The 22,971-nt window shown below is 44.0% G+C and overlaps 1 protein-coding gene across 1 annotated transcript in view; it reads right to left on the bottom strand.

Moving 5' to 3' along the window:
- LOC110533527 (protein turtle homolog B) overlaps positions 1–20,482 on the bottom strand; it is a 198,780-nt gene extending 178,298 nt beyond the window's left edge. The window contains exon 1 of the mRNA XM_021617823.2: positions 20,133–20,482. Within this exon, the coding sequence (XP_021473498.2) occupies positions 20,133–20,196 (64 nt within the window). The 5' untranslated portion in view covers positions 20,197–20,482. The remainder of the gene's footprint in view (positions 1–20,132) is intronic.
- Positions 20,483–22,971: the final 2,489 nt, after the last annotated feature.

The raw sequence follows: 22,971 nt of genomic DNA, 5'->3' as shown, positions 1-22,971 counted from the left end.
GACTGTTAGAAAACATTCCAGGTTAAGCTGGTTGAGAGAATGCCAAGAGAGTGCAAAGCTGTCATCAAGGCAAAGGGTGGCTACTTTGAAGAATCTAACATTTTAAATATATTTTGATTTGCAGAAAACTTGTTTTGTTTACTACATGATTCCATATGTGTTATTTCATAGTTTTGATGTCTTCACTATTATTCTACAATGTAGAAAATAGTACAAATAAACAAAAACCCTTGAATGAGTAGGTGTGTCCAAACTTTGACTGGTACTCTATATATATTTGTCACACCCTGACCATAGTTTACTTTGTATATTTCTATGTTGTGGTTGGTCAGGGTGTGATCTGAGTGGGCATTCTATGTTTCATGTCTAGTTTGTCTAGTTCTATGTTCGGCCTGATATGGTTCTCAATCAGAGGCAGGTGTTCGTCATTGTCTCTGATTGGGAACCATATTTAGGTAGCCTGGGTTTCACTGTGTGTTTGTGGGTGATTGTTCCTGTTTTTGTGTTTGCACCAGACAGGGCTGTTTTGAGTTCTCACGTTTCTTGTTTTTTCGTTAGTTTGTTCATGTATAGTGTCGTCAATAAATTACAATGAACAACCACCACGCTGCGCTTTGGTCCGCCTCTACTTCACAAGAAGAGAATCGTTACAGAATCACCCACCACAACAGGACCAAGCGGTGTGGTAATGGGCAAAGGAAAAAGCAGCAGCAGGAGCAGCGCGAGGAGGTATGGACATGGGAGGACGAATTAGACGGTAAAGGACCTTGGGCTCAGCCAGGAGAGTATCGCCGCCCCAAGGAAGAACGGGAGGCGGCGAAAGCGGAGAGGCGCTGGTATGAGGAGGCAGCGCGGCGTCGTGGATGGAAGCCCGGGAGTCAGCCCCAAAAATTTCTTGGGGGGGGGCTAACAGGGAGTATGGCTACGCCAGGTAGGAGACCTGAGCCAACTTCCTGTGGTTACCGGTGGGCTAGAGAGACCGGGCAGGCACCGTGTTATGCTGTGGAGCGCACGGTGTCCCCAGTGCGGGTGCACAGCCCGGTGCGGTACATTCCAGCTCCGCGTATCGGCCGGGCTAGAGTGGGCATCGAGCCAAGTGCCATGAAGCCGGCTCTACGCATCTGGTCTCCAGTGCGTCTCCTTGGGCCGGCTTACATGGCACCAGCCTTGCGCACGGTGTCCCCGGTTCGCCTGCATAGCCCAGTGCGGGCTATTCCACCTCGCCGCACTGGCAGGGCGACCGGGACCATTCAACCGGGTAAGGTTGGGCAGGCTCGGTGCTCAAGAGCTCCAGTGCGCCTGCACGGCCCGGTCTATCCGTCACCACCTCCACACCCCAGCCCTCCGGTGGCAGCTCCCCGTACCAGGCTGTCTCTCCGGCCCATCCGTCCAGAGCCTTCCTCCTCTCCAGCGCTGCCGGAGTCTCCCGCCTCTCCGGCGCTACCAGAGCCTTCCTCCTCTCCAGCGCTGCCGGAGTCTCCCGTCTGTCCGGCGCCTCTGCCGGAGTCTCCCGTCTGTCCGGCGCCTCTGCCGGAGTCTCCCGTCTGTCCGGCGCCTCTGCCGGAGTCTCCCGTCTGTCCGGCGCCTCTGCCGGAGTCTCCCGTCTGTCCGGCGCCTCTGCCGGAGCCTCCCGCCTGTCCGGCGCCGCTGCCGGAGCCTCCCGCCTGTCCGGCGCCGCTGCCGGAGCCTCCCGCCTGTCCGGCGCCTCTGCCGGAGCCTCCCGCCTGTCCGGCGCCTCTGCCGGAGCCTCCGCCTGTCCGGCGCCTCTGCCGGAGCCTCCCGCCTGTCCGGCGCCTCTGCCGGAGCCTCCCGCCTGTCCGGCGCCTCTGCCGGAGCCTCCCGCCTGTCCGGCGCCTCTGCCGGAGCCTCCCGCCTGTCCGGCGCCTCTGCCGGAGCCTCCCGCCTGTCCGGCGCCTCTGCCGGAGCCTCCCGCCTGTCCGGCGCCTCTGCCGGAGCCTCCCGCCTGTCCGGCGCCTCTGCCGGAGCCTCCCGTCTGCCCGGCGCCTCTGCCGGAGCCTCCCGTCTGCCCAGCGCCGCCAGCGCCGCCCGTCTGCCCAGCGCCGCCCGTCTGCCCAGCGCCGCCAGCGCCGCCCGTCTGCCAGGAGCCGCCAGTGCCGCCCGTCTGCCAGGGGCCGCCAGTGCCGCCCGTCTGCCAGGGGCCGCCAGTGCCGCCCGTCAGCCAGGGGCCGCCAGTGCCGCCAGTCAGCCAGGGGCCGCCAGTGCCGCCAGTCAGCCCAGCGCCAGCGCCGCCAGTCAACCAGGGGCCGCCAGTGCCGCCAGTCAGCCAGGGGCCGCCAGTCAGCCAGGGGCCGCCAGTGCCGCCAGTCAGCCAGGGGCCGCTAGAGCCCCTCCGCCCGGAGCAGCTGTCCCTCTGTCCCGAGCAGCTGTCCCTCTGTCCCGAGCTGTCTCTTAGGAGGGTCACCTATCTAGGGACGCTAAGGAGGTGGACAAAGACTATTATGGAGTGGGGTCCACGTCCAGCGCCAGAGCCGCCTCCGCGGACAGATGCCCATCCAGACCCTCCCCTATAGGTTCAGGTTTTGCGGCCGGAGTCCGCACCTTGGGGGGGGGGGGGTACTGTCACACCCTGACCATAGTTTACTTTGTATATTTCTATGTTGTGGTTGGTCAGGGTGTGATCTGAGTGGGCATTCTATGTTTCATGCCTAGTTTGTCTAGTTCTATGTTCGGCCTGATATGGTTCTCAATCAGAGGCAGGTGTTCGTCATTGTCTCTGATTGGGAACCATATTTAGGTAGCCTGGGTTTCACTGTGTGTTTGTGGGTGATTGTTCCTGTTTTTGTGTTTGCACCAGACAGGGCTGTTAGTTTGTTCATGTATAGTGTCGTCAATAAATTACAATGAACAACCACCACGCTGCGCTTTGGTCCGCCTCTACTTCACAAGAAGAGAATCGTTACAATATTTATTTATTTATTTCTAAACCACCTTTGTCCATAGACCAGTACCATAGTGTTCTGTGGAGTGTTTCAGACTGGTCTATCAGATAGTTCTAGTACATCAATAATCAGTTCTCAAGTATTAGTTTAAATTCAAAAGGTCACCAATGGCAGAACACCAAAGACCACTAGCCCCTGATATTTTTTGGGGAAGAGACACTGGCCTAAGGTCAACAGGTGTCTAATTGTAATGTGAAACAAAGCTCCCTCCAACATCAATATATTAGCACAAGTTTGTGCACAGACAGGACATCGCAAGATGTTTCTAAAATAGGATTGCCATGGAATGCAGTTTTGTTCTACCGCACTTCACAATTTTGTTACCACCACAACCAAAGCCCGGAGCAAACGAAGCACACAGGCCAATTAGGTAGTGAACACTAGCGTGGAATTCTAATCAAGGGCCCTCAAACTGCGAGATGTCTTAATCTTCTTATTCTGCATGTGGACAGCTGCCGCAGAGTAGGCCCAAGCTGCCAGATAACCCCGGACTAGGGGTAGTGGTGGTGCTTGGCTGCACATACTCCCAAAAACAGGTAGTATAGTGTGTGGGACTCAGTGTACAGTATGATGGCGAGTAGTACATGCTCCTGGATATAGGCGTGGCCGCTGCCAAAGAGGTGTAGATTACAGTCAATTAGTGGGCCGCCATGCTTGGGGAACTGTTTTTCTGCATTTGCCGCAAATGCTAGCCTCTGCAAAATTCTAACGGAGGCTTGGAGTTGTGAGGCTTTTCATTGCATTGATGCATATGAACCCTCACTCATAAGCTCTAATACACACACACTTCACAAAGGTGCATGCACGCCAGAAAAACAAATCTACAACAGTCACCCCTCAGCACACTGACCTATGTACCCACTTCCGCACATACCGACACATATGCACACTCGTACACATCTTTCTATGCACGCATGTCATATGCACACACCAACAGAAACAAATTGGGTGCACACACTGAACTGTCACATTCACACAATCCCGGGAGCGTATGCTCCTCATCCAATACGGCAGATCATTGACAAAGAACTTGGCTGAGGGACAGACAATCAGACTACAGAGAACTAGGCTTTCAACTTCTGGACAAACATTTCAGCTATTTTTACATTTTAGTCATTTAGTAGATGCTCTTATCCAGAGTGACTTACAGGAACAATTATGGTCAAGTAACTTGCTCAAGGGCACATCAAGAGATTTTTCAACTATTCTGCTCGGGGATTTGAACCAGCAGCCTTTCGGTTACTGGCCCAACGCTCTTAATCATTAGGCCGTTGCTATATGATGTACAGCTCCATTACCTCCAATACTTTAGCCTTAATCAGCAAATGGGTGTAATTCATCCCAGCTGTTCCTGCCAGGTAATATTAATAATTTTCACCAGCCATTTTACTGGGGATCTAGCACTGATCAATGGCATATTGAAATGAATGTAACATATTGGAATGAATGGAAAATTAAAACACATATAAACTGTAATGTATGCCATAAAACATTGCAATACAGAAGACTGTGATGAAACTGATTTGATCTCTGATGGAGAACATCACAACATTTTAATCCATGCACTTCTCTGACACTCAATTACTGGGTACTGGGTAGGCAAAGGATTGTCACTTGGGTCCATGGCACCAACAGAGGATGAATCAATGTTCACCTATTTGAAATCGACAACAGCGCTCTAAAATCCACGGACCCTGGCAGGGCCTGGCTGTTATATTATGTTTTGTCCTCCTAATACATAGTCCCCACTGTAGAATCCCTCTCTGCTGGTGTGATCTCAAACAAACACAGTCATAGAGGAGCGTTCCCTTACCAACCTGGCCCTCCATGCGGGCCCTGGGGGCCTGGGTAGTGACCTCATAGTTTAAATGAGTTCAAAGGCATCACTGCAGCAGAGGCAAGATGGCCAACCACCAGTGCATGGCGTTTTGCAACCCACATCAAGCTTGTCTCCATCAAGGCAGTTCAGCAGCTGTGAGGAGAGTACTCACGTCATCAACAACCAAGCAGTCAATTAACTGAAAAGCCATGAAAGACGCTGAGTTGAAACAGGGTGTGGGACTTCTCACCCTTGAAAAAGCCAAAGCCTTTGCCACAACAATTAATATTCTGGACAATATGCCTGATCTGTATTCTCCCTTTGCAGCCTTTGGCCCAAGTGATTACAAGCTTAAATGTGACTGAACTGCGACAAGAAGAGATGTTTCGCAAACATATGAGAGTGCAAATGCTCCTCTAAACAAACACACTTTCAGTCGACTGCGAGTCAGGTAATAGGCCTGTGCTGTAGCAACTGCGGCTCCAAGTCCAATCCCACCACAGGTTTTTGTGGGCCGTGGAGTGGGCCTGTCGATGCATATTAGGACAAGTATAGCATTAACATGCCGATCAATGGCTCCCAACTATCAGCTCCTGTCTCCATCCTTCATGAGATCAGTACACGGGGCCAAGAGACTACCCGCCCGTCTCCCTCCTACTCCACCTTCCCTCCTGGCTGATACATAATTTAAGGCATGCAGGAAGTTACAAGGTGAGGAAGTCCTTTTCCCTGTACAGACTTGAGCTTTTCCCAAAAGACTTAAGCGGTGGGGCGTCAAACACTTGAGCACATGCACGCATGCATGAAGCCACTAATCTGCCAGACTAAAAACGAAATGTGGATTCCTGTCTTCTTTTGCTGTGGAAAGCCATTGTTTGAAGTGCAATATATTTTTAAGAAATTGAATGCCACAGCTTTGTCCTTTGAGACACAAGACACTTGCTTAACCTTGAGGTAGTTTGGCAAGTTGCCCTAGCACCCCTGTCTGCATAAGACATCTTCCAACAAGGCAATAGCTAATCATATAAATCATACTAACAACATGAAACACTGAGACAGGGCTACATGTGCTACCTTATCGGTCAATTAGCAATTTTCTACTCCAAATGGTTAGACGTCCAGCAGACATGGAGAGGGGAAACAGACAGGTAAAATAGTGTGTGTTATCCACCACTGCAACATGAATAAAACAGCAATATACTTTGTTGCAAATGTGAACTGGGTGGTTTTCAGTGTTGACAAGACTGAAATAATAACACACTGACCTTACTACTACATTAAAGCTCTGTGGAGTAGAATCATGCATAATTGAAGATGTTCCACAAGGCTCCCACCCATCTTCATCTGGAGCATCTTTCACCAGTACTCTAGCATCAGTTGGTCCAGAAGGCACCTCAACCATAGAAACTGGTTTCTCTCAGTGACCCAAAATGGAGTCTGGATCCCAGGGGGCTTAGGACCTGAGGCAATCTTTCATATTCCAAATTTCAGCTGATTGATGTCTGAAGGTTGGTGACTTTTATGGAGCACGGCATTTGCCCTGGGCGAGAGGGGAGGCTACAACTGTACTTCCCATCAAGCTCAAACAGGGTGAAGGACTTCCTTTAGCGGGACATGGACTCTATCAAAAGCATATTATTATGCTAACAAGCATAAACAACCATGAACTAGAGGAAAGATGAAAAGTAGCTTTATGTGTTACTGCTCTATGCTCTTAATGCTCTACCAAATTCCTTAAGCATCTTTTTAAGATCTAGTTCAAGAAAATCTTTATAAGCAGTGACCCACATCTCTCCATAATGGACTTCTTTCTCATACTGGTTAACTACTCACCAGAAAATACATCCCATTAGATGCATAGTAGCATAATAAAGAACCATGTGCAAAAATATCTCTACAAAAATGTATTGAAGAACCTATGAACTTATGCAGGTTCAAATACTGGCCAAGGCCTCACTCTTCGAGAGCCAGAGCACCGGTTTCCCAAAAACATTTTCTACACTTTTGATCTTTTTTTCAAAAGTCCACTGTTGATACAGTCCTAAAATATTTTGGATGTCAGCAGTCAAGTTTTCAAGATATTGGACTTTAAAGTGTCACCGGCCACATAATAATACTAATAAGTTGAGCATCAGGTACCAGAGTAGGTAAAGGTACAACGTTCATCTGTACAAACAATAGTACGCAAGTATAAACACCATGGGACCACGCAGCCATCATACCACTCAGGAAGGAGACACATTCTGTCTCCTAGAGATGAACGTACTTTGGTGCGAAAAGTGCAAATCAATCCCAGAACAACAGCAAAGGACTTTGTGAAGATGCAACATTTTGAACAGAAACTATTATTTCACCTGGGCTGGAATAATACATTATGGCCTGTCTCTTGCATTTCAAAGATGAAAGTACAAAGAAAATACAAAAGAACGGTTGGTTTTTTTCTTTGTATTATCTTTTACCAGATCTATTGTGTTATATTCTCCTACATTCCTTTCACATTTCCACGAACTTCACAGTGTTTCCTTTCAAATGGTAACAAATCAAATGGGTATCAAATGGGCCTGATCTACAGGCAGATAGATTTGGGTATGTCATTTTAGGCTAAATAATTTTTTTTAAAAGGGCCGATCCTTAAGATTAAGTGCCAACCACTGGTACCATTAATGCTAGTTAGTGATAGTTTGACCACCAGAGGGCATCTTTGAGAAGCATTTGATAGCCTTCAATAGTGGCTGTACTAGAGAATTTAAAACCTATTTTTGTAAGAGCATACTATATGGGACTGATTTTAAGAAATGTTGCTTAATTAATTAGATTAATATTATGGTGTTTATATTCCAAGAAAAACAAAAACCCTCTGGGTCTCCAATAGGATGGAATGGAAAATATGGCGCTGTTCAACATGACGGTTGTAGACTACAGTGCTGTGCTTTTTAGCTAAAGAATCCCCATGTCGTGTAGGCACGCGGAAGACCAGGATTCAATTCCCCGACGGGTAGGAAGGAGTAGCCTGTCCTTGTAAATTATAATTTGTTCTTAACTGTTTCCATATGTGTTATTTCATAGTTGTGATGTCTTCACTATTATTATACAATGTAGAAAATAGTAAAAATAAAGAAAAACCCTGGAATGAGTAGGTGTGTCCAAACTTTTGAGGCCATCAAAATGTTTTGGCTCGAGAAATTGCCGATACAACAATGCAACAAATACATTGATCATCTCAACAAGGTTTTAGCCGTGGTCGTGGAGCTGGGTGGAAGTGCAACAAAAATTTAGTTTAAATGATATATCTGAGAATATCCAAGGGGCTTTTATATAATTCTAAATTCTAAACCTCACATCTCAAAATAGGGCTACATAATGTTAGATCCCTTACTTCAAAGGCAATTATAGTCAATGAACTAATCACTGATCATAATCTTGATGTGATTGGCCTGACTGAAACATGGCTTAAGCCTGATTAATTTACTGTGTTAAATGAGGCCTCACCTCCTGGCTACACTAGTGAACATATTCATCGTGCATCCCGCAAAGGCGGAGGTGTTGCTAACATTTACGATAGCAAATTTCAATTTACAAAAAAAAATGACGTTTTCGTCTTTTGAGCTTCTAGTCATGAAATCTATGCAGCCTACTCAATCACTTTTTATAGCTACTGTTTACAGGCCTCCTGGGCCATATACAGCATTCCTCACTGAGTTCCCTGAATTCCAATCGGACCTTGTAGTCATAGCAGATAATATTCTAATCTTTGGTGACTTTAATATTCACATGGAAAAGTCCACAGACCCACTCCAAAAGGCTTTCGGAGCCATCATCGACTCAGTGGGTTTTGTCCAACATGTCTCTGGACCCACTCACTGTCACAGTCATACGCTGGACCTAGTTTTGTCCCATGGAATAAATGTTGTGGATCTTAATGTTTTTCCTCATAATCCTGGACTATCGGACCACCATTTTATTACGTTTGCAATTGCAACAAATAATCTGCTCAGACCCCAACCAAGGAACATCAAAAGTCGTGCTATAAATTCACAGACAACACAAAGATTCCTTGATGTCCTTCCAGATTCCCTCTGTCTACCCAAGGACGCCAGAGGACAAAAATCAGTTAACCACCTAACTGAAGAACTCAATTTAACCTTGCACAATACCCTAGATGCAGTTGCACCCCTAAAAACTAAAAACATTTCTCATAAGAAACTAGCTCCCTGGTACACAGAAAATACCCGAGCTCTGAAGCAAGCTTCCAGAAAACTGGAACGGAAATGGCGCCACACCAAACTGGAAGTCTTCCGACTAGCTTGGAAAGACAGTACTGTGCAATACCAAAGAGCCCTTACTGCTGCTCGATCATCCTATTTTTCTAACTTAATTGAAGAAAAAAAGAACAATCCGAAATTCCTTTTTGATACTGTCGCAAAGCTAACTAAAAAGCAGCATTCCCCAAGAGAGGATGACGTTCACTTTAGCAGTGATAAATTCATGAACTTCTTTGAGGAAAAGATTATGATTATTAGAAAGCAAATTACGGACTCCTCTTTAAATCTGCGTATTCCTTCAAAGCTCAGTTGTCCTGAGTCTGTGTAACAGTTGTTAAAGTACTATGTGAATTTCACCAGGTTCATATATCAATATGTTGTGTTGATTTATTATGCATGCCTGCATCCTGGGAGAAGGGGAGTGTGTACTTACGTTTTGCCCGGCGTGCTCGTGCTCAAATCATTTTGATGCACTGAGAGAGGTAGGCACGCTTTTTCTGTCTTCAGAAAAGTTTAATTCTTTTAAGTACAAAGTCATACACACAATGTTTTGTTCATGAATAATGATGTATATTTAGAGGTTACTCATAAGTGGATGGTATTGTTAAGATGCACTTGTATTTGTACTTTTTAGGATGATATCAACATTCTGAATTCAACATGTGGTTAATAGCTAGCTAAGGTATTAGCAGGCTATTGTATGTGTGAACGATGGCTAGCTCCTCGAATGATCCCAGTCCCTCCTATTGTGCATCTGTTGTAGAAAGAGGCGACGATTCTCAGAACAGATGTGCTCTACAAATGTTTTATTTCCTTTTGGATGCAGGTATGTGGTTTTATCAATGTAAAATATGTTATGTATAATAAGGAGAGAGTGTATTAATTTTTGTATTCCAAAAATAATTTTGATGCACAGAGAGAAAGAGGCGACGATTCTCAGAACAGATGTGCTCTACAAATGTTTTATTTCCTTTTGGATGCAGATGCAACATGCAGAGAGTTAGTTCTGCTTGATTAAAACTACCTGATCTCCAAAGTCCACGTTTATAGTCTCTATCAACCACACACAACGCAGAGTTACAGCGGTGCAGTATAGCACCGGTTACATCTGCACAACTCTGCCAGGACCTAGGATCAAGAGAGACGCTCAAGTGTTTTAGTACTATATCTCTTGACACAATTATGAAAATAATCATGGCCTCTAAACCTTCAAGCTGCATACTGGACCCTATTCCAACTAAACTACTGAAAGAGCTGCTTCCTGTGCTTGGCCCTCCTATGTTGAACATAATAAACGGCTCTCTATCCACCGGATGTGTACCAAACTCACTAAAAGTGGCAGTAATAAAGCCTCTCTTGAAAAAGCCAAACCTTGACCCAGACAATATAAAAAACTATCGGCCTATATCGAATCTTCCATTCCTCTCAAAAATTTTAGAAAAGGATGTTGCGCAGCAACTTACTGCCTTCCTGAAGACAAACAATGTCTACGAAATGCTTCAGTCTGGTTTTAGACCCCATCATAGCACAGAGACGGCACTTGTGAAGGTGGTAAATTACATTTTAACCTGTTAGAGCTCTAGGGGCGCTATTTCATTTTTGGATAAAAAACGTTCCCGTTTTAAGCGCGATATTTTGTCACGAAAAGATGCTCGACTATGCATATTCCTGACAGTTTTGGAAAGAAAACACTCTGAAGTTTCAGAATCTGCAAAGATTTTGTCTGTAAGTGCCCCAGAACTCATTCTACAGGCGAAACCAAGATGATGCATCACCCAGGAATTAGCAGAATTTCTGAAGCTCTGTTTTCCATTCTCTCCTTATATGGCTGTGATTGCGCAACGAATGAGCCTACACTTTCTGTCGTTCGCCCAAGGTCTTAGCAGCATTGTGACGTATTTGTAGGCATATCATTGGAAGATTGACCATAAGAGACTACATTTTCCAAGTGTCCGCCTGTTGTCCTGCGTCGAATTCGGTGCGCAATTGCCAGCTGCTTCTACTTTACCATTTGATTCAGGGGAGAAAGCATGTGTCCAAGAACGATGTATCAATGAAGAGATATATGAAAAACACCTTGATGATTGATTCTAAACAACGTTTGCCATGTTTTCAGTCGATATTATGGAGTTAATTTGGAAAAAAGTTCGCGTTTTGAGGACTGAATTTTTGGATTTTTTTTGGTAGCCAAATGTGATGTATAAAACGGAGCTATTTCTAATACACAAGGAATCTTTTTGGAAAAACTGAGCATCTGCTATCTAACTGAGAGTATCCTCATTGAAAACATCAGAAGTTCTTCAAAGGTAAATGATTTTATTTGAAGGCTTTTATGTTTTTGTTAATGTTGCGTGCTGGATGCTAACGCTAATGCTAACGCTAAATGCTAACGCGAAATGCTAACGCTAGCTAGCTACTTTTACACAAATGATTGTTTTCCTATGGTTGAGAAGCATATTTTGAAAATCTGAGATGACAGTGTTGTTTACAAAAGGCTAAGCTTGAGAGATGGCATATTTATTTCATTTCATTTGCGATTTTCATAAATAGTTAACGTTGTGTTATGCTAATGAGCTTGCTGATAGATTTACACAATCCTGGATACAGGGGTTTTTTCATAGCTAAACGTGACGCAGAAAACGGAGCGATTTGTCCTAAACAAATAATCTTTCAGGAAAAACTGAACATTTGCTATCTGAGAGTCTCCTCATTGAAAACATCTGAAGTTCTTCAAAGGTAAATGATTTTATTTGAATGCTTTTCTGTTTTTTTGTGTAAATGTTGCCAACTGAATGCTAATGCTAAATGCTACGTTAGCCATCAATACTGTTACACAAATGCTAGTTTTGCAATGGTTGAGAAGCATATTTTGAAAATCTGAGATGACAGTGTTGTTAACAAAAGGCTAAGCTTGAGAGCTAGCATATTTATTTCATTTCATTTGAGATTTTCATGAATAGTTAACGTTGCGTTATGGTAATGAGCTTGAGTCTGTATTCACGATCCCGGATCCGGGATGGGGAGATCAGAAAGGTTAATGGCATCAGACCGAGGCTCTGCATCTGTCCTCGTGCTCCTAGACCTTAGTGCTGCTTTCGATGCCATCGATCACCACATTCTTTTGGAGAGATTGGAAACCCAAATTGGTCTACACGGACAAGTTCTGGCCTGGTTTAGATCTTATCTGTCGGAAAGATATCAGTTTGTCTCTGTGAATGGTTTGTAAATTTCGGTGTTCCTCAAGGTTCCGTTTTGGGACCACTATTGTTTTCACTATATATTTTACCTCTTGGGGATGTCATTCAAAAACATAATGTTAACTTTCACTGCTATGCGGATGACACACAGCTGTACATTTAAATGAAACATGGTGAAGCCCCAAAATTGCCCTTGCTAGAAGCATGTGTTTCAGACATAAGGAAGTGGATGGCTGCAAACTTTCTACTTTTAAACTCGGACAAAACAGAGATGCTTGTTCTAGGTCCCAAGAAACAAAGAGATCTTCTGTTGAATCTGACAATTAATCTTAATGGTTGTACAGTCGTCTCAAATAAAACTGTGAAGGACCTCGGCGTTACTCTGGACCCTGATCTCTCTTTTGAAGAACATATCAAGACCATTTCAAGGACAGCTTTTTTCCATCTACGTAACATTACAAAAATCAGAAACTTTCTGTCCAAAAATGATGCAGAAAAATTAATCCATGCTTTTGTCACTTCTAGGTTAGACTACTGCAATGCTCTACTTTCCAGCTACCCAGATAAAGCACTACTTAAACTTCAGTTAGTGCTAAATACGGCTGCTAGAATCCTGACTAGAACCAAAAAATTTGATCATATTACTCCAGTGCTAGCCTCTCTACACTGGCTCCCTGTCAAAGCAAGGGCTGATTTCAAGGTTTTACTGCTAACCTACAAAGCATTACATGGGCTTGCTCCTACCTATCTCTCTGATTTGGTCCTGCCGTACATACCTACACGTACGCTACGGTCACAAGACGCAGGCCTCCTAATTGTCCCTAGAATTTCTAAGCAAACAGCTGGAGGCAGGGCTTTCTCCTATAGACCTCCATTTTTATGGAACGGTCTGCCTACCCATGTCAGAGACGCAAACTCGGTCTCAACCTTTAAGTCTTTACTGAAGACTCATCTCTTCAGTGGGTCATATGATTGAGTGTAGTCTGAACCAGGAGTGGGAAGGTGAACGGAAAGGCTCTGGAGCAACGACCCGACCTTGCTGTCTCTGCCTGGCCGGTTCCCCTCTTTCCACTGGGATTCTCTGCCTCTAGCCCTATTACAGGGGCTGAGTCACTGGCTTACTGGGGCTCTCTCATGCCGTCCCTGGAAGGGGTGCGTCACCTGAGTGGGTTGATTCACTGATGTGGTCGTCCTGTCTGGGTTGGCGCCCCCCCTTGGGTTGTGCCATGACGGAGATCTTTGTGGGCTATACTCAGCCTTGTCTCAGGATGGTAAGTTGGTGGTTGAAGATATCTCTCTAGTGGTGTGGGGGCTGTGCTTTGGCAAAGTGGGTGGGGTTATATCCTTCCTGTTTGGCCCTGTCCGGGGGTATCCTCGGATGGGGCCACAGTGTCTCCTGACCCCTCCTGTCTCAGCCTCCAGTATTTATGCTGCAGTAGTTTGTGTGTCAGGGGGCTAGGGTCAGTTTGTTATATCTGGAGTACTTCTCCTGTCCTATTCGGTGTCCTGTGTGAATCTAAGTGTGCGTTCTCTAATTCTCTCCTTCTCTCTTTCTTTCTCTCTCTCGGAGGACCTGAGCCCTAGGACCATGCCCCAGGACTACCTGACATGATGACTCATTGCTGTCCCCAGTCCACCTGGCCGTGCTGCTGCTCCAGTTTCAACTGTTCTGCCTTATTATTATTTGACCATGCTGGTCATTTATGAACATTTGAACATCTTGGCCATGTTCTGTTATAATCTCCATCCGGCACAGCCAGAAGAGGACTGGCCACCCCACATAGCCTGGTTCCTCTCTAGGTTTCTTCCTAGTTTTTGGCCTTTCTAGGGAGTTTTTCCTAGCCACCGTGCTTCTACACCTGCATTGCTTGCTGTTTTGGGTTTTAGGCTGGGTTTCTGTACAGCACTTTGAGATATCAGCTGATGTACGAAGGGCTATATAAATAAATTTGATTTGATTTGATTTAAATGAATAATAATGATAATAGCTTATTTCGATTATTTCGTTTTAAAATAACATAAAATGAGCGAGAACATGGAAATTGATGTAAAAATGTATCACTAGCACTTTAAACAATGCCACTTAATATAATATAATGTTTACATACCCTACATTACTCATCTCATATGTATATACTGTACTCGATACCATCCACTGCATCTTTTCTATGCTGTTCTGTACCATCACTCATTCATATTTCTTCATATATATTAATATTCTTTATCCCCTTACACTTGTGTGTATAAGGTAGTAGTTGTGGAATTGTTAGGTAAGATTACTCGTTGGTTATTACTGCATTGTCGGAACTAGAAGCACAAGCATTTCGCTACACTCGCATTAACATCTGCTAACCATGTGGATGTGACAATTTTTTTTTGACTTGATTTGGGTGAGACATAGTTACTAATTTCTAAATAAAGCCAGTATGTTAATTAGAATTACAGTGGGGAGAACAAGTATTTGATACACTGCCGATTTTGCAGGTTTTCCTACTTACAAAGCATGTAGAGGTCTGTAATTTTTATCATAGGTACACTTCAACTGTGAGAGACGGAATCTAAAACAAAATTCCAGAAAATCACATTGTATGACTTTTAAGTAATTAATTCGCATTTTATTGCATGACATAAGAATTTGATCACCAATCAGTAAGAATTCCGGCTCTCACAGACCTGTTAGTTTTTCTTTAAGAAGCCCTCGTGTTCTCCACTAATTACCTGTATTAACTGAACCTGTTTGAACTCGTTGCCTGTATAAAAGACACCTGTCCACACACTCAATCAAACAGACTCCAACCCCTCCACAATGGCCAAGACCAGAGAGCTGTGTAAGGACATCAGAGTTAATATAGTAGACCTGCACAAGGCTGGGATGGGCTACAGGACACTAGGCAAGCAGCTTGGTGAGAAGGCAACAACTGTTGGCGCAATTATTCAAAAATGGAAGAAGTTCCAGATGACGGTCAATCACCCTCGGTCTGGGGCTCCATGCAAGATCTCACCTTGTTGGGCATCAATGATCATGAGGAAGGTGAGGGATCAGCCCAGCACTACACGGCAGGACCTGGTCAATGACCTGAAGAGAGCTGGGACCACAGTCTCAAAGAATCCTGCAGCACACGCAAGGTACCCCTGCTCAAGCCAGCGCATGTCCAGGCCCGTCTGAAGTTTGCCAATGACCATCTGGATGATCCAGAGGAGGAATGGGAGAAGGTCATGTGGTCTGATGAGACAAAAATAGAGCTTTTTGGTCTAAACTCCACTCGACGTGTTTGGAGGAAGAAGAAGGATCAGTACAACCCCAGAACACCATCCCAACCGTGAAGCATGGAGATGGAAACATCATTCTTTGGGGATGCTTTTCTGCAAAGGGGACAGGACGACTGCACCATATTGAGGGGAGGATGGATGGGGCCATGTATCGCGAGATCTTGGCCAACAACCTCCTTCCCTCAGTAAGAGCATTGAAGATGGGTCGTGGCTGGGTCTTCCAGCATGACAATGACCCGAAACACACAGCCAGGGCAACTAAGGAGTGGCTCCGTAAGAAGCATCTCAAGGTCCTGGAGTGGCCTAGCCAGTCTCCAGACCTGAACCCAATAGAAAATCTTTGGAGGGAGCTGAAAGTCCGTATTTCCCAGCGATAGCCCCGAAACCTGAAGGATCTGGAGAAGGTCTGTATGGAGGAGTGGGCCAAAATCCCTGCTGCAGTGTGTGCAAACCTGGTCAAGAACTACAGGAATGGTATGATCTCTGTAATTGCAAACAAAGGTTTCTGTACCAAATATTAAGTTCTGCTTTTCTGATGTATCAAATACTTATGTCATGCAATAAAATGCAAATGAATTACTTAAAAATCATACAATGTGATTTTCTGGATTTTTGTTTTAGATTCCATCTCTCACAGTTGAAGTGTACCTATGATAAGAATTACAGACATGCTTTGTAAGTAAGAAAACCTGCAAAATCGTCAGTGTATCAAATACTTGTTCTCCCCACTGTAATAATTTCTGTTTTTAGAGGGAGAGAAACCAAAGACCTACAGTCATCTCACAAGTGTTCCAGTCGAGGCCAGCACAGGTATTGAACCAGCATCTGTAGCAACACAGCTTGCTATGCAGCATCTTAGACTATTGCGCCACCTAGGCACTGTACAACATGACCGGTCGGGAGTGGGCTACAGTACTACAGTAAGATCAAAATTATCCTTACAAAATAAAATTATAAAAAACTTAGTGTAGCAACAGTTTTAATAAGTAATACTGAAGTCGTGCACAATTATCAGTTTCTATTTAGGTTTATGTCGCCCATTCAGTGCTCTAACTCCCCCTTACGCTGGTCTGGAGCAATGAAGTGGTGACGCAGGGTACCATATTAAACCACAAATTACCTCTAAGTACCGCAGCATAATCGCAAAACCTTTAGTGGAGCAATCACTGTCGTATGAAATACAACATATGCTATGTGATTTGTTGTGTGTATGTGGAACACCAAGTGACCATGTCACTTGAATATCCATGTCATGATTAAAACCTGTCAGCAGTGTTAGGAATGCCCTAAATGCACACACCTTACACACACACATATGGACACATCATACATGCAAACACAAATTCACTCTAACTAGCTGGATCTAAAATACGCATAAAAACAATGTGCGCATTTCCCCACCAGAGGTGTTTCCATAAAGTTGACTTGTTAAAAGTCTGTGCGTGATGACGTAGTGCACATAAAAATAACTTTTGCAGTTCAATTACCATGTACCGATCGATACAAGTTAACTGGGGTTCCATCGCATTTTCAACTCTACTGATGGTTTTGTCACATAGGGCGATTGTGCCCACTCTGGTCTTGGTACATGCGCTCTAGCCAACAGCTCACAGATACAGTGCGGCTAGCCTACAACATGATGAGATTATTATGGACAAAATAGCAAGATTATTTGTATTTGTCATACAGCAGTCAAGTATCGATCATCATGTCATCAGAATAAGACCCTTGATATTTATTGCAAAGGAGTAATTGATTCATTTTGGAGGTATTTGACCCAGTTGTGTTCGAAACATGAATTATTTCTACATAATTATTTCTAATGATTATTTCTCAATTCAATAGTGTTCGAACAAAACAAGTAAATTAAGTAAATCTGTCATAATTTAATGTATATATTACCTGTTTCCATTATGTGTAACTACTGTCCAAAATGTAATTACTGTCCAATAAACTGCATGCTTTTCTGAGTCATAGTGGGAGGACCACACACTGTGACTATTATCATATGACACCTAGTTTACTTCGATGTGATGGTTATATAAATATTTGCACATAAAGGCATTTCCACCACCATTTCTTGCATATTGAATTTTACCGACACCATGTCGAACGAACCATATTATCTGTCTGCATTTATAAAGTTGTACCAATCTCACGCGCTCACTCACACAGACACATACACACCTAATACCGAACCTTCACAATGAAATCGATTGCTTTAAATTGGCTGTCTCAGCATTCCTATTTTTGGTTAATTAGTAACTAGTCTTAAGGTTTCTGTGAGGTCATCAACAGTCGCCCACTCTCTCCAATCTCCTCTTTTGCAATGTGTATACATACCACTGAAGTAAAAAAAAAATTAAATGGCCCTGTGAGGCAGTAAAAGTATTAGGAACTGAAATCTCTAACATTATGCCTTTAACTAAATCTCTTCCTGTGTGTTTACACTCTTTACTCTCCCCGGTCTGCACACACGCAAGACATATAGCCCACTCATGCAAGCACAAATACATGCACAGACACACACACACACACACACAGACCTGAGAAACGATCCTGGGGGTCAAGTGATGTTCCAACCCGCCCCTTGACCCAACACAACCTGGCCACTCTGCACCTGTGCCATGTGCATTATGGTGGAGCACCAGAGTGGCATTTAACTCACAGCTTAATCATAATCAGTTTTACGGGGGGAGAGCGCCATCCTGTTAGTGGGCATATGCTCATATCATGGTTAAAGACTCACTATTCCCTCAGGGGGGCTATGTGGGGAATGTAACAAGTGGAGTGTGGATACTAGCAGCCGATTGCCATGCACCCCTCCAGGCCTCCAATAACAACGCTCTCCATGCTCCCACGCCCCCCCACTCTGTCATCCTATATTGCTTAGAGCCAGCCAACTTAAATGGTGGTGGGGGGTGTTGAGTTTGTGTGGAGAGCTAGGGAAATAGGTGGCAGGAGAGACAGACAGACAGACAGAGGAAGCGAGTGAGGCAGAGAGGAAGATAATTTAGAGAAAGCACCTGACCAAAGAACGGGGGAGAGATGGAGGGTGTGTGTGGGGGGGAGGGGGGGGGTGGAAGAGGATGCACAGACAGAGAGAGGAGCAGACAGAAAGACAGTAGATGAGACTTAAGACGGGGAGAGAGTAACAGATTAACGGGGGGGCAGAAAGAGAGAACTTGTGTCCAGGGTTATCGCTGGCCAGAGTCGAGGATGGCGTTTGCCAGCTGACAGCTTGAGATAGAGCGTTCGGGCAGAAGAACGTAGTACAGCCAGCTTCTGCTGGTGTGTATGTGTGTATGTGAGTGTGTACAGCTCTAGAGCTCAGTGACTGTCTGTCTGTAACGCCGAGACGGGGAACATATGCACAGGAGCGCAGGAGCGGCAGAGCAAGGTGACAGACAGTCAGTCCTCAGTCGCCCAGAGGCATATAACACCAGCAGCACAGCGTCACTCACTGTACTGTCCTCGTCTTCTTAGCAATGACAACCATCTGCTGCCTGCCTGGCTGATACTGCATTGAATGGGACTACATGTGAAAGGAAGATATACTACTATTGTAATGAATGCTGTAGGCTACGTGTAACTGTTATCTACACAGCAGGAAAGGCTAACTGTCAAAGTAAACTCGACCTCTTGATTATTAAACCAAAAATGAACTGTCAACTGTCAATGGATATATGCAGTATAAACTTACTTGCGCATGTTTCACCATACATACCATACTACAATATACTGTACAATGTACCATGTTGCAGCAATTTGATAATATCAAAGATCCCTCCAACCAGTGGACAAATATGGAAGTACTGGGCAAATTGAGTCCATATAAGAGACCGGTATATTGGGATGAAAATGTGTCCATTTATCACTTTACCTGTTTTGGCAAGACATTATGTATTACCATAGTTGGTAGCACAAACATACAAGTATGCCTGCATTTTGCGATGAAGGAAGTCAAAAGAAAACTCTACAGGACGGGTGTTTTAGAATCTATAACACACTGAACTAACCATGCGTTTTTAAACATACAAAAAGCTATAGACCAGTCAATATGCTTACTGTAGCTTACAACACTATTGAGAATCAGGATGGTGCTTTGCATGCGCCTCTGCAGCTACCTAAAGAGGGTTAATCAAATTTATAGCAGCATGACAATCCATGCCCAAACCATATTATTAGATATATTAGTGATATATATCATGATTAGTGCTGTTAATGTCTTATTATCCACCTCCATTATCCTAATTTAGATACTGGACATAGCTATTCATAATTAAAATAATTTGTATTACTTTTCCTCCTAATTTGTGCTCCTCTCATCATTCAACCAAACGAAACATATCATACTAAATGGAGTGTCTTGGATTTACGTACAGAATAATAGTAAATACTCTGAGACCATTTTGCAACATGACACTTCGAAACAGGTGCAAGCACTTCAAACACATTGCATGTCCAATTTAATCATCTAAATTTTCGTACTTCTGTTAATTACTTGTGGACAACATTTACGACAGGCAAACAACCAATCATTCTGAAAGCCATATACCCTTTTAAACATATCCACAATAAAACTTAATCAGCAAGCAGTATAAAATATTGCACTTCAACTCACCTTGAGCTGCCGTTCCTCGGGTGCTGAATACACTTGCTATCAAAGTGACCACATGCCAAATCATAGTACTATTGCCAACCAGAAAGAAACCTCATCATATCTCAAAGTGTCCCTTGCAAGAAACCTTTCATTGCGGAGCCCCCAGGTCAATAAACGCGCTATCTGCTGCTGTTGATATCATTTTTATCATGCCCTGCACCATACTGCTGACTTTTTCACCGGCGCTTTCCTTCTCTCTATCCCTCCCCTGCACTCCTTTCTCATCCTCTCTCGCTTAGACAGAGCACCTGCAACACTGAGAGGAGAGCAGACGCGTCTAGATGGCAAATCTAACATGAAACCGAGCATGACAATTTAGCTATTAGATCCGCCTCCGCATTATTTTTATTGGTGAGTTTGGGAGGGTTTGGGGCGTGGATTGGTTTCCCCACTGTCGCTCTGGAGGCACTACCGGAATACCAGACGAGCCCTGTTTCAAGGTGAGTTGGAGCGTGAAGTTGTACAAGAGCCGCAGAATCATGCGCAATAACAGTGATAGAGAGAGTGATAGGTTCTGGATCGAATAGGCAAGTTCCTCTATCTAAAACATAATTGCACTCACTAACACGAGCGGAGAGTTAGGATTCCAAATATGTCTTCCATCTTCATGGGACTTGATGCAAAAACAATGAGGCGACTTGCAGGTGCAACCTGCTCGCGCTCCTACACTTGACGGTGAGCGGTCCACCGTGCTACTTTATCATACACTAATCGTTTATTGACACAGACTTTAATTAAAATATTTTCTACTGATTCATGGCGTTCAGGAATATTGGATTACTTCCTACATGGAACTATAATTCAATATTGCCATCAACCGAAGCGCAACATGCGTCATTCTGATATAGCCCTGAGTAGAGCTACGCCAACGTCTAAAGATACTGCTCATAAGTCCGTGAAGAACACATCTCGATAGTTTCTCGTGTTTTCTGAGGATAGTTCCCCTTTCCATAGGTCAAATTGTAATTGCTTGCGCACAACTATTCTGTATCTCCACCGCAGAGAATATCTATTCTAATAGTTAGCCCACCAGTCGTAGGCTATTACACTTTTGTAATAAGTTATTAACTATTTGTGTAATTACAACATTATTTGATGAGCTTTTTATTGTGTTGTGTGTACTATACCATATGATTGGTTAATGTCCTATGTAGGCTGTTCTAAAGGCTTTATGAATGCATATCTAGCCGAATGTGTTACCAGTGTGGACAGAAGATTTCAGAGGTACATTATATTAGTGTAGCCTACATGCAGAACACACTTTGAAACGTAAACACGTGCCAATTAATCTGGAGTAATGAGGGTTTTTTTTACTGTGAGGGTTTAAATACCATCATAAGAGCTTTAAATAATATATGTTTAGTCCAGTGGATTTGATTTTAAACCACATAATACACCATTTCTAAACTATTGGGAGAAGATATTAGTATTAAAAGTGTTAAAACAATAAGTAAGGAAGTAATTTGTGTATGATTTGCAAAGTAGCACTATGCAAACAACAGTAAATCCTTCAGTCGTAATATGGACACTTTCTTCCGTAGCTAGTAGGCCTCGTACAGTGGGAATGGTTTGCTATTTCAGACGTTTTTAATGGAAGCATTGGTGGACTGCCAATGCTTTCTGACCCTCAATTATGCCAGCCTCTATATGACATTTTACAGCTGGGCAGCACTCAGGTTGACACTTAACCAAGATGCACTGTATCTCTCATCTTCAATGTTTATTTCTACGTGCTGGGCCCAATAATTCTTTGGCATCAAAATACACTTGGACAGGGGATCGTGGACAAATAAAGTTTAATGCATGATAATATATTATTTTCTATTGCCCTACAAAGCTACAGCCCTTTCAACTAAGTGACAAAACTAAATATTTTACCTAATCAATGTAAACGTGTCATTATGTAAGATTTACTCTTGCACACTGTTAGCATAACGTGATTGATTGATTGTACAGTATAAATCCATTTAACAAGCTCTGAACTTTTAAAGGAATGATTAATATTCTGCTGGTTGCCTAATGATACAACCCACTATCACAAATTATCATGCAATAGACAAATTACTTTTGAAAATTAGTGACAGACACATTTTTTGTGTCCACCACACAAATGTGTATACAGTGCATTTCAATCACAGATTAACCTAACGTAGGATGTGAAAAAGAAACTCCTGAAACTAGATTCCCAACATATGGTGTTGATGGCAACAACAAAAAAGCTGTCGGGGAAGGTTCTCTTCTGCACTGTTCAACCAATCCAATAAATGTGGAGGAGGATTTAGGATGGATTGTCGTCTTGTTAATGTCTAAAAGCGGAAGTCGCGTCACAGGCTCTCTTTACATTTCCCCAGAAGACCGGAAGATCCAGTTGTTGGCGACTGAGCAGTGGTTAATCACAGATAAAGGTTGTAGGTTACTTAAGACAAAAATGATAGAATCAAGGTTGGTCAGGGAGGATGGGTGGATGTGTAATGCGAAGGTCTAGCAACCCAAACATTGCATGTTTGAATCACATGATGGACCACTTTAGCATTTGAGCTAATTAGCAACTTTGCAACTTCTTTTTACTTTTGAACTACTTTGCCAGAGCTCCTCTGTCCAGCGCGGCCAGAGCCTTCCTCCTCTCCAGTGCTGTCGGAGTCTCCCGCCTGTCCGGCGCTGCCAGAGCTTCCGCCCCTCAGTCCAGAGGCGCCAGAGCCCCTCAGTCCAGAGGCGCCAGAGCCCCTCTGTCCAGCGCTGCCAGAGCCTTCCTCCTCTCCAGCGCTGCCGGAGTCTCCAGTCTGCCCAGCGCCGCCTGAGC

The sequence above is a fragment of the Oncorhynchus mykiss genome, chromosome 10, assembly GCF_013265735.2.
Source record: "Oncorhynchus mykiss isolate Arlee chromosome 10, USDA_OmykA_1.1, whole genome shotgun sequence".
Taxonomy (NCBI): Eukaryota; Metazoa; Chordata; class Actinopteri; order Salmoniformes; family Salmonidae; genus Oncorhynchus; species Oncorhynchus mykiss.
Note: the sequence above shows the minus strand (reverse complement) of the source record. Positions and strands in the feature narration are given on the sequence as shown.